The 12242-nt window shown below is 37.9% G+C and overlaps 1 protein-coding gene across 10 annotated transcripts in view; it reads left to right on the top strand.

The window, feature by feature from the left end:
• The window catches only part of ULK4 (unc-51 like kinase 4), a 198949-nt gene that overhangs the window by 106834 nt on the left and 79873 nt on the right, over nucleotides 1–12242 (top strand). For all 10 annotated transcript variants that reach the window (XR_009964477.1, XR_009964476.1, XM_062617176.1 and 7 more), the window contains one exon: nucleotides 4565–4670. Coding sequence is in view for 8 of the 10 variants with exons in the window: in XM_062617176.1 (XP_062473160.1) it covers nucleotides 4565–4670 (106 nt within the window). In the remaining 2 variants the exon portion in view is untranslated. The remainder of the gene's footprint in view (nucleotides 1–4564; nucleotides 4671–12242) is intronic.

Here is a 12242-nt window from a genome sequence, read left to right as displayed (position 1 = left end):
AAGCTGATGAGTGGCTCATATCTTTGTAGGAGATTTTTGGGTAACAGTAAACTTTCTTCCTGCTGTGTCTATAAGAGAAAATGTGATTCTGGTATTTACATAGAATAAGAAACTGTACTTTCTTTATCATAGTTCAGTTCTGTTCAGACCATTGATTTTCACTTTCACCCCAGCTCCTTTTAATCTTGGACTTCATATACATAGCTTGGCATAAGAAGAAAACACATTCAACCTTGAGTTCTTGAATAAGTGACAGGTAACAGTGTGTTTATCAGGGACTGTTAACATGAGATGGAGTTGAGAGTCGAGATGATATACCACTGATTTATACAACGAACTTCACTGATGTAGTTTACTTATAAACCCTATTCCTATATTTCACAAAGATATTGTAATAAACCTAAACCACTTTTCATTTCCTGCATTTTTAGTATTTAATAATGTGATTATTGTAAAGCTTTGCTACTGTTCAGAGTCCTTAACTAAGTGATTGGAAAAAACCAAACCTAACAAACAACAAACCCAACACATATGTGAAAGTCTACCATCCATTATAGTTCTTTTCAGTGTTCAGCAGTCCAAAACCAGTAGTGCTAAAATGGAGGAGATGCACAATTCTGTAACCTGCTGTGACAGAAAGAAGGGAGGAGGCTTTTGTTGACCAGAGGAGCTGTGGCTGCCCCATCCCTGGCAGTGTGCAAGGCCAGGCTGGATGGGGCTTGGAGCAAGCTGCTCTAGTGGAAGGTGTCCCTGCCCATGGCAGGGGGTTGGAACTGGATGAGCTTTAAGTTCCCTTCCAACCCAAACCATTCTATGATTTGAAAGGGAGTTGTAATTTAAGTGTTGGGCCAATTGTGTTTTGTCTTGGCTTGACCATGAATATTAAGCAAAGATCATGTAAACTACAATCTCCCTATAATATTTCTCTAATATTATAGCAACCAACTTTACTCTTGATAGTTAATGTTCATTAAGTATAACCTAAAAAACCACTGTGTTGATAAGTAACTTAACAAATTGTAATTTTCACTGAATAAAATCAGTGTTTTATTAGGTAGAGTTTTCACTTATAGCAACCAGTTCATAATTTCTTTTGCCTTGTCTGCCTAGTGTCATAGTAGGAATATAGGTTCTATTCTGAACCCTTCAAACCTTTTCCAGTCAAAAATGTTAATGTGATCCTTTGGGTAAGTCTAATGAATCTGTGTTTTTCAATTAAAAATGTCACCAGGAAATTCCCCAAACTCCTCTAAACCTTTTTCCTTGAGGTGACAAAGTGCCATTTACATCAAAGCAAAATCCATGTGGAAAAAAAGATGTCAGTTCATTGGTGCCTGTCATTCTGAAGCCGTTCAAGAACTAGATTTTAATTAAAGCTGAAAACCAGTCTGAGAAGTGAATATTTTGGCATGGAAATTTCTTGGTGTAATGGTTTATTGCAGCTCGCAAGTGATTTTGCTGTTCAAATGCTTCACTGATACACTGCCTCTCCAAAGAGTCTCCAGATTTCTGTAGTTACTGCCATGGCGGTATCAATTCCTTCTAAAGCTTCATTGCTTCAGAACATACCAGCATGAATGCTTCCAGGGTGCCTGGATTTTCTTTGGTATGAGGAAGTTCAGTTCTCCAGAGTAAGAAATCTACACCTTGAAGATTGTCCGCCTCTAACTCTGAACAGATTTAAGTGGCCTTTCAGGATGCTGGAGAGGGCCTCTTTCATTAGGGACTGTAGTGATAGGACAAGGGGTGATGGGTTCAAACTGAAACAGGGCAAGTTCAGACTGGATATAAGGCAGAAGTTCTTCCCTGTAAGGATGGTGAGGCACTGGAATGGGTTGCCCAAGGAAGCTGTGAATGCTCCATCCCTGGTGGTGTTCAAGGCCAGGCTGGTTTATTTGACTTCCAGAAGTTTGAGACATGAAGTGGACCTCTTAAAGGAGGAAAACTCGTTTCCCTACTAATAGGTGGTGTTAACAATAGTATTGTTCTCCACATGTCCAGTAATTGAAATTGTATTCTCAGAGGATTTGAGCATAAAATGAGAAGAGAAGGAACACTGGCCTTACTTACATTTTCAGTTCTTAATGTTTGCTGTGCAAGAGAAGTACTTTTATGATCTTGACAGAAGCTTTACTTCTAAAAGTGAAAAATTTACTTTTCATTCTTCAGAATGAAAAGAGGCAGCATTCTTTAGAGCTCTCTTTGTTTTAAATGTCACCTTTTCTCCTTATGCCTTGTGAGATTCTGACCATCAACACAGATAGAAGGACGTGGTTGTCTCCAAGATAACAAGGAGGTTTGGGAAGTGCAAAGGATGTAACAAATGACTTCCAGAATAAAAAGATTAGATTGTTAGGCCACTGAAAATCTGAAGCTTGGTGTGGTAAGAGAATGTATTTGTATACTGATATTGGGGTATATTGATATATATATATATATATATATATACTTTAATTAAAGGGTATCTGTAAATGTAGCATTTAGTATGATTTCTTCTGGATTCTTAGGTACAGGAGTAGGAGGCTTGTATGTGAAGTCTCCCAAATTGGTAGCCTCTTATCACAATTGCTATCTCTTTTGTTATCTGAAATGTAATTAAAATACTGTAGTTTGCCTACGCTGTTCTAATTTCTAATCCACTTAAAGGAAGAGAAATGGCAGCTTTAGCCATAGTATCTTGCCAAGATTCGTACTCCCACTTTTCTAATTCACACCCTTTTACCTAACTGGCTTTTTAGAATGCTTCAACTGAGTTCTTTTGTTAATGTTACAGCCCTTCAACATTAGAATGAAAAGTTTAATGGCTTAAATAAAATGTAGTCCTATTTGAAAAGCCTGATTTATCTTCCATGCTTGCTTTTTTTTATCCTAGTATTTCCTTGTTATGCCCTTGGTATTTCTTAGCTGTCCTTTTTAAGCACTGAAGCAATTAGTTTTGAGAAGGCTGATTCTTCAGGGTCCAATGCTTTGCTGCCTTTCATTCACCAAAGCTCTACATTTTAATGAAGTTGTTTCATCTGTGTTGCCAAACACTAGAATTTTGCTGCTTCAATTCTAATTATCTCTGCTGGCAAAGGCTATGTTTTATTAAAGCTGTCAAGTGCACTGTTCATTAAATGTCCGCAGTCTGTGGTGCTGTGCACACAAATCAGATCCGCTTTGCTCCTTCATACGTTATGAAGAAGCTAAATACTTTTATATAAACCTCTAAAATCGAGCCTAACAGCAATCAGTGATGGCTTATCTAAGCAAAACATACCTGTAGCTTCTTGAAACCTAATAAGTTATCTTATCAAAACCCATCTGCGATATGTGTTAAAACTCGAGTTGTACAGCTGAGTATGCCATTTGTAAGATTATTGTCTTCACTAAGAGAACATTTTCCTTCCCCAAAGTATTGACATTCCCATCTTGAATTCTAGTCTATGTGTGCTTAGGGGAGGGTAAGTTTTGTTACGTATGCTTTGATATAAATAAAAGCATCAGTGCTAGTCTTTCAGTAGACAGTTGTATAAATTCTGTCTATTAAAGGCAAATGTGGCTTCGTTTTAATGTTATTAACCTGCTGAATGCACAAGATCACTATTGTAAACAACTACCAGCTTCTCTTGTAATTGTATATCTCCAGAGGGAATTTTACTAGAAAATATTTACTTGAAACATATGGGGCAGTAATGGAAATACTGTACTTGCAAAGACAGTGCGTGAGTCAGCTCTCATTTTGGCACTTGTGAAACTTCTTTGCTTTTATGAGTTGTATATTCTCAGTGGATGTATCATTATCTTCAGGAACACAATCATTCTTACTGTTTCTCTATTATTTTCTGAATGTTCTTTAGGAGAGTGAATAAGAAGATAGACTACCAGATAAACATGTTGAGCTCTGGAACAACTGTGATTCTTACCCTTCAGCTATCTGTAGGAAATAACTTCAAATTTATGTTTAGAACCATGGCTTTATGGTATCTCTTTTCTGTATTAGTTACCTTATCTTTTGAAGACTGTGGTGTCTATACTTTCCAACATTGCTTTTCCATTTATCAGGCTGTGTATTAAACCTTCAGAGGAACAGATATTTATTGTGCTCTTTATAGAGATCATAACTGACATCTCAAAGTTCTATGTAAAGTAAGTAAAACGTTAGGCCTCTTGGCCCATATATATAGATATATATATATACACACACTCACATATATATATATTTATACACATATATATGCATAATATATATGTACACAGATATATGTGTATGTATATATATATATAGGGGTTTGGTAGGAAACTAATAGTCCTCCAAAAGGCTGTGAGCCCCTGTTCTTTGTCTCTTCTCCTTATGATCCAGTTTAAAGTGCTCTAGTACAAAGAAAATTAATACAGGGTTAAGCTGAATAGAGGCTTCTAAGAGATTTGGCTAGGTTTCTAGCACTTTAAATGTTGACCTTTAAGGAACTGAAAAAGTACTGTTTATGTATCACTGTGGTTTTGGAAGTGAATAGTCTTCTGTTAACCTTGCAAAAGGAAAACTAGATAATTTTTATTCTGATTTTTGTTGTATTTTATACAGGAACACCAAGACAGTATCCTTGGGAACACAATGCAAACTGTAATTGCCTTATTGAATAACATGGTTGCTAACAAAAACACAAACATGGTGTTACTCTTTGAAGAAGGTATGTTGTCTTCAGTTATTCTCTTTACTATAGATGTTTCCCAGTCTTTTGTAATGTCTGGCACTGTGTGAAACTGTAGACTTGAATGTATTTATATTCTGGAGTGGTTGTTAGGTAATTGTGTTATAACGGACTGCTACTCATCACTTCATCTACCTCCCTTACTGATTTGATTATAAACTTAAAAACCTTTTCCTCTGAGGAAATGTGGTTTCTAAAGAGTCACTGGCTGAAAGTTACATTATGCCTATGAAGGATGGCTTTAAAAAGGAGTGGGCTAGAGCTCTGACCGTACCAGTGCAGAACGCAGGGAGAGAGCCTCTGCCCCTTCTTCCTTTTCTCACTGCTCACATCTGTGAAAGATTAAATTGTACAATATTTCTGCACTTCTAAAAAACCTAGCTCCTCTTCCAATCCAGTGATACAGGCTAGTGGCGTGGAGCCCGAGCTGACTGTGAAGTCTTAGTCTTCAAACCATTCCATGTCTTCATTTCACTGTGTTTTATTCTTGAAGATCCATTTATTTAGAACCTGGTTCTGTTTTACAAAATAAAGTTTCTGTAGTTGGAAATCTATGTAAATTCAACAACTTCTTTAGAAATATGCACATAGAGAGAATTCCTTTTGTTTATTGTAAATGACTGGCATCCAGCAATACAGATCTACGCTACTGTTCGTATCATTTGTCATAAATCAAAGACCTAGAGTACTTGCATAACAATATATAGCATAGTGCAGAAGGAAAAGGAAGACTTGTGAATAGGGGGACAGTGAAGAGACTGCTAAGTCTCTTGTGAATCCAGGAGATGAGAGAAAACCTTTTGAATACCTCTAAGAAAAGATTGGGTGAGGTGTGAGAGGGAAATTTCATGGAAGTGTGGCTTTTCTGTAGTCATGAGAGAAGAAGCCAGATGAGACATAGTATGAGTAATGGTTTAAGTATAAGCACTGATAGTGATAAGGAAATTTGAAGACTCTGTTTTAGATATGAGATACACATACCAGCATAAAACTCCATCAAGATTGGTAGTAATGGTTGTGCCCTTCTTTTTATAATTACCTTAGCAGTTAAAGCACTCACCCAGAAAGTGGGAAAGTTGAATTCCTGATCCTTTTCACTCTGATGGGATTAAATGAACAGTGCTGTCATTCAGGAGATGAAATAAAACACAGTGTAGCTAGTAATGTGTTCCTCTCCTTTGTTTCAAACAGATCCATTATGAGGCTAGTGGTGTGAGAATAAGGCCAAAAGAAAAGAGAGGGAAATACATCTGAATTGGAGAGGGATGGTTCAGAGGATTCTGATTCTTTGGTTATTTATCAGCAAACTGCCTGTTACACTTAGAACTCCTTGGGGTTTCTTGGGGTTTCAATGTTTGTGCTGCTTCCATCATGCTAGTTTCCAAATGAAGGAAGTGGGATAGAAACATCATAAAAGTCTTTACCTTTTCCTTGTGCTATTTTATGAATTACTCCAGTAATACTGTCAGACTATTAGGTAACACTCTTGGGCTCACAGAACTTCAGCATCCTGACTAGGAAAAACAGCACAGCAGCCAAAAATAAATCTCAAGTAAGACTCTCATCCCTTTTCCCCATTGGCTAATGTTCAGAGTCCTGGAAAACTGGATTTTGGCCAGTGCTTTATTGATTAAGGGCCCAAGTGTCAAGTCAAGCACTTCTGAAATTTGGTTTGCAAGGATTGTTGTGAAGGTATTGATCTTGTAATTGTAGACTTCAAGCTTTCCTTTGGATGAAAAAGGGAGAAAAGTTATTCCATACAAACTAGAGGGCATTTTATCCTTCCCACTGCCAGTGTAAGTCTATGGTGCTCACTACAGGAAAATAGCTTAAACTTCTGCCACTGTCTTTGATACTCAACTTGTCCTTTTTGGATAATTTTTGTGTGATAGAGAAGAACATGATCTGGTAAAGTAGAAATTAAGCTCCATCTGGCAGAAAAGGATCCTGGAGTCCAAATAGAAAAGTTGAACATGAGGCAGCAGTGTGCCCTTGCAAGAATAAAGGCAGAGGGCTGTGATACAATAGAGTGACTGGAACATGGAGAAAAGTAATTATTCTTTTGTATTTGCCACTTGTGAGATTTCATCTAGAACAGCGACTAGTTCCGAGCTCCAAACTGTAACAAGCCATTGACAGGAGCAAGTCCAGAGGAGGGCAGCCAAGATGTTTAGGAGAGTGAACCACATGGTGTATGTATTTTCAGCCTCTGCCTGTACTCTTACGTTAATTTATCCCTTCCCAGGTGCACAGCTTTGTATTTGCCTTTGTCAGACTCAAAGAGGTTTGTGGCAGCCCATTGTTTTAGGTCTCCTGCTTCTTGAGTTCTTCCTCAATGTTAGCTCAGCGCTGCATCACATCAACTGCTTGCCTCATTTCAGTGTCACCTGGAAACTTGCTGAAGGTGCATTTTCCTATTAACAGTCTGTGTCCATGCTATTAATGAAGGCATTCAACATTCATGAGCTATTCTGCTGTCTTCAAAAAGAAAAGGCTGAAGGCAGAGTATTATGTGTCATCAATTTCCCTTATTTCCCCATTACAGTGTGATAATTCATGTATATATGGAGCTTAAAAAATTAAAACCCTTAAGCACTTGCTAAACATCGTAAGGAGCCCAGGTTAGGGGTCAGTCCTGTCAAGGTTTTTGTTTCCAGAAGTCCAGATATTAGGAGCGAGATTTCTTTCCATCTCTTCAGCTGCCAAGAAGCCCTGTTTTTACAGACAGATCATTCAGAGACCCGTGTCACTGCTTCATTTTGTGCCTGTTTGTTAGCCTTCAGAACAATCCCTTGCTCAGAGAAGTTGTATTAGGTTCTCTATATAGTTAATGGGTTGCAGCTTACGTGTTGAACTTTCCCCTTTCTCAAGGAAATCCTGCATGATGCACTTGCTTCATTACTACTTCCGTGATTTCATGTTAATACCGGTTACAGGGTTCTGCATTTCAGCGACTTGCATACAGGGTGGAGTGCCCAACATTAGTTTCTCTGTCCCCTGAACTGTTTCCTTTTGTGTGACAGTACATCAGACATGTGATGATCACCACTTGTAATGTTTAAAGGTGAAAGAGAGAATAGCATATGCAGCTAAAGTTGCAGAGGGAATTTAAAAGAGCTTGTGTTTGTGTTATCAGCTATTAAACGTTTGTTCTGTTAACATTAATGATGATGTCCACTTAATAATCAGAAGGGAATAATATGATTCAGTTTAATTACTGAGACTGGATTCAGTAAGGAGACTGGGATTAATATAGGGTCTTATATGAATAGTTAGGGTGAGATGTTAAAAATCCAAGACAACAGTGGTCATTTTTAGCATGGTTTTCTAAAAGCATGAGACTTACCCTCTTTCCCTCTGTTTTGGCTTCTCCTTGCCGGTCTCTTTACTCCCTTTCCCCATCTTTTGAAATCATTGGATGATTTTAAGTTAACTTGAGAGAACATGGAGGCCCAAATACACAAACTATTTATTCACTCTATAGTAACTAGTATCTGAGGAAAGTAGAGAAACCTATGGTAGTGCCATAACTTAGGGAAAGGCAATAATATTGTCTTATCAGTTAAATAGTCCTGGCTAATGTACAGCAAACAATAGTGCCATACTTGATGTGCACAAAATACACATATGTATGTACTTGTACACTTACAGAAAGGAAGGAATTTTGATACCTAAAATTTCCAAATTATAGAATTTTAGAAAACATTACATTTGTAACCTATTATCTTGGACATTCCCAATATAAATTAGGTTGCAGAAAACCAAAGGATGTAATTTCACCTTCAGGTAGCAACTAAAGAATGTAAATGGAAGAGGAGAATCATTCTTGAACAGTTTTCCTTCTTTTACCATAAAGTTACAACATGATCAAAGTGGGGCTGACTGATCTCTGTTTACATCCTGGAATGTAATGGTCCTTACTGGTGGAGGTAAAACCTGCCATCTGTGAATTCCGTTTCCATTAGCATTTACTAAATTGCAAAGCATAAAACTTGAACACTTATGTAGCATCCTGAGGTCTACTTATAGGCCTGTTAATATCTATTCATTAATATATCTCCCTGGTCTTTTCTGTATTCACACCCATTTGCTTTTTAGGCTACCTGCAGTCTTCTGGTTTAGGTTTGTAACCACTGAGTTCAACAGTGTATTGTTCCATGCCTATGGAGGGTAACCCATGTCATGATCTCACAGGATCAATCAGTGCATGGGAGCAGCTCCCAGTATAGCACGTGCTTATTGTTGGGTGACCCAGGACAAAGCAGGATCCTCATTCTGAAGAAATGAACAAAGCAGGTTGTTGGAAGGTAAATCTTGTGATAACTTCTGGTTGTCTGCAGCTGTTTATTCCTCATAATGCCTCAAATCTACTACATTATATGAACAACTATCTTCGGTAGTGTGTATGAAAAGTAATTCCCAGCAATTCTGTCTTTGGGAAAGGTTTCCGTGGTCATTCAAAGCTAATGTAGTAACTTGCTTGCAGCCCAGGACTACTTACAAAGAGTTTACGTTTTCAGCTTTTTTGGAATCTGATTATACTCCATAAACTATTTGGTTTTTTTGTTTTTCATGATGGTCTTCTAAGGAGATGGTTTATATATAAAGTTCAATACAGTCACGTAGAATTGAATGACCTTTTTCAGGCTCTACTGCTGTGATCCTGTTTTTGGCTCCTGTCCTGAAGTAATCACCACAAGCACTGTGAGAAAAGATGCTTGTCTGAATGCCCAAAACCAGTTTCTATTAATATGGTACAGAAAATCTTAAACTTTATGTGTTAATGCTGTTGAAATCTCAGGAACTAAAGTAGAAGTGAAATTGTGGGGTTTAGAACAATAAAAATTGTCTTTGAATGGTGTCAAAATGCAACAGCTATTACTAGTACATGGAACTTCAAGTAGTATTGGTAAAAACTAAGGTCCTAAGGAAGGACCTTTGATGGAAATGTAGAATGTCAGCTACAGCACGTGTTACATTCAACATCGAATTAAGAAGGCATACTAGGTGCTTAAAGCAGGCACAGTTATTAAAAAGGAAGAGATCTGCAATAAACTTTGTAGTCAGATGATGATAACTCATTTGCACCTCATGAAAGAAAGATCAGCCTTTGTGGATGAGGTATCCTTATTCATCTTGTGGTTCACTGCGTTGACTTTTAGTCAAATGTCAAGAGATTAATTAGATTTCAAATGTCTTTGTGTGTCGTATTGTTAAACTCTGTTAAATATTGCATAGCCACAAAAGTGGCACTCGTGAGACCAACATCCAACTTTAACCTTTCTCATGGAAAAAAAAAAGGCAAAAAACCTGTGTCAGTCTGTAACATACACATATCTTTAACATAATGATTGATAAATGGCGATGAATCCTGAGCTCCCTAGTTAGATCCCAAAGGTTTCTATCTTCTACCTTTCACTTCCTCACAGATAATTGGATTTCGGCTTCAGTCTCCAAAAGACATTTGATTGTGCTGCCCACAGCACAGTGTTTAAGGACAGCTTCTGGTTTCCTAGCCAGCTCTCTCTCCTGCTAAATCATCAGCGTTCCTGAAAGTAGGCAGCGCTAACTTGGCAACTCAGATCTTCCTCATGCTGCACCAACCTATGCACTAGTCTGGACTCCCATACCACATGGAGAAGGTGTCACTGTGACAGTGCATGAGACTTGGGTTTTAGGCATTCAAGTGAGTTGTTGGAGTAGCTGGCTTCAGAGTTGCAGGGTTTTCTTCCAAGATATGAGAAACTAGCTCACTCTGACAGTGATCAAGAGGACCATGGATTAGTCATACAGGAGAAGTCTACTTGCAAGGGAAAGGCAGTAGTTATAAAATCCTATAAAATTAATGAACTAATGCACACTTAAAACCAAAACCAAAACCACAGACTAGTTTGTGAAGAAATCAGACGCACATTCAGGCCGGTTCTGAAGCCATTTGGTTATTCTTTAGTAGTCCCTCTTTATACCTAGGAGGAGTTTTCTGCAAAACTCATCTAGAATACAATATAGGAATATTTATTCATTCAGTGATGGGAGGTAGAAAATGTATTGTTTCAGGGCAATACTTCAGACCTGCTTATTGTACATCACTCCAAGAAAAGGTAAAGCTTAGTTCATATGCAGCGTACTGTGATTCTGAATAGAAAGTTTGGCAGAGAGGATAAGTTAGGGAAATCAATATGAGTAAGATCCAAAAACCAATTTTTTTCTGCATTTAATCAACATTTAGAAACAAAAATATCTCACAGTAAAATAAATGTAAAGTGAGAAATTATTTCGAAATACAAACAATGAATGCAGACAGGCTTGTATCCTCCTCTCTGAGCAGTTGCAGTTCTTGCTCCTGTATCATTTGGATGTGATAGGGAAAGTCCCTTGTGCACCTTACAGCCTCTGCCATGAGGGATGGAAGCCTTTTGTAGCTCTGTGCCAGAAGTGTAGTAGTCAGCTCAGCTCTTGAGCACAGAGATGTCTCTATAAACATCTAAAGATAGTACAGTACTTGTGTGTCACTGTTCATTTGAGTTACAGCTTATATAGGAAGTGGTGGTTGAGCCCGAGGAAGTCTCTTCTGTGATGTTCTGAACTTCAGAATGTTTTTTAACAGTATTAAGACAAGTTTTTCTGACCCAAAATGCCAGTTGTTCAGGTGGAAGTGTATAACATCACATGCGTAAGCTTAGAAGCCTGGTATGATAAAAGATAAGTGGGAATCATGTCAAAATAGCATGGCAGTAGTGAAGTCTTTGAGGAAAAAATAACCTGGTGTGTCATCCTGTGATGTTCATCAATACAGCCACCTGAAAAGGGTGGAAATAGAAACAGTAATTGCTGTGAGAAACAGTTGAGCCATTGAAGTAGAACCAAGCCTGTTGTTGAGAGCCGTATCTGTAAGGCACAAAATGTCACAGCATGCTTGCTAAGTCTTCAAAGGATAAAATAAGTTAATAAAGGCTCAACGGGTTGTTACGTCTTGTCTCCCCAGCGCTGCACTATAACAGAGGACGGGTCTTTTCTGTGCCTGGGGTGTAAGCTTCCTACTAGGATCATCTTGCAGCATAGCTGCCTGTTTAAACCAGCTAAGGTACCTCATTTTAACACCTAATGGATGGAAGAGAAAGAAGTGATAACAAAAAATTGTTGAAAATCTTTTCATTCCATAATATTCCAGTCTCAGGGGCCCTATGCAGAAATCTGATGACATAACTGATCAGTTTAGTTTAACAGTGGGAGGTTAGTTCAATAAATATAGCAATTTCAAAACTCAGACTATTTTTATGTTTCTAATGTGTCTACTGTAATGGACATTTTTTATGCTTATCCAATTCCTAGACAAAACTAAGACTGCAGGTTTTGGCTGAATGACTGCTCCAATAACATTTAGAAGCAGAAAACTCATTTGAAAAATGAAATTGGTATGTTAAAATGGAAGGAATTGATTTTCCATCTGAGGATGTGGGTATCTGAAAGTTTCCTAATGACAGGATTTGATAAAGGAGACAGTCTTCAAAGCCTTATGCTCCTTCTCATCCACTTAGCCCAAACCTGATT

This window comes from Pezoporus occidentalis, unplaced genomic scaffold (assembly GCF_034315485.1).
Source record: "Pezoporus occidentalis ecotype Australia unplaced genomic scaffold, CSIRO_AGI_Poc_V1 ctg193, whole genome shotgun sequence".
Classification (NCBI taxonomy): domain Eukaryota; kingdom Metazoa; phylum Chordata; class Aves; order Psittaciformes; family Psittacidae; genus Pezoporus; species Pezoporus occidentalis.
The sequence above is the reverse complement of the archived record's forward strand: the minus strand, read 5'-3'. Positions and strand labels throughout refer to the sequence as shown.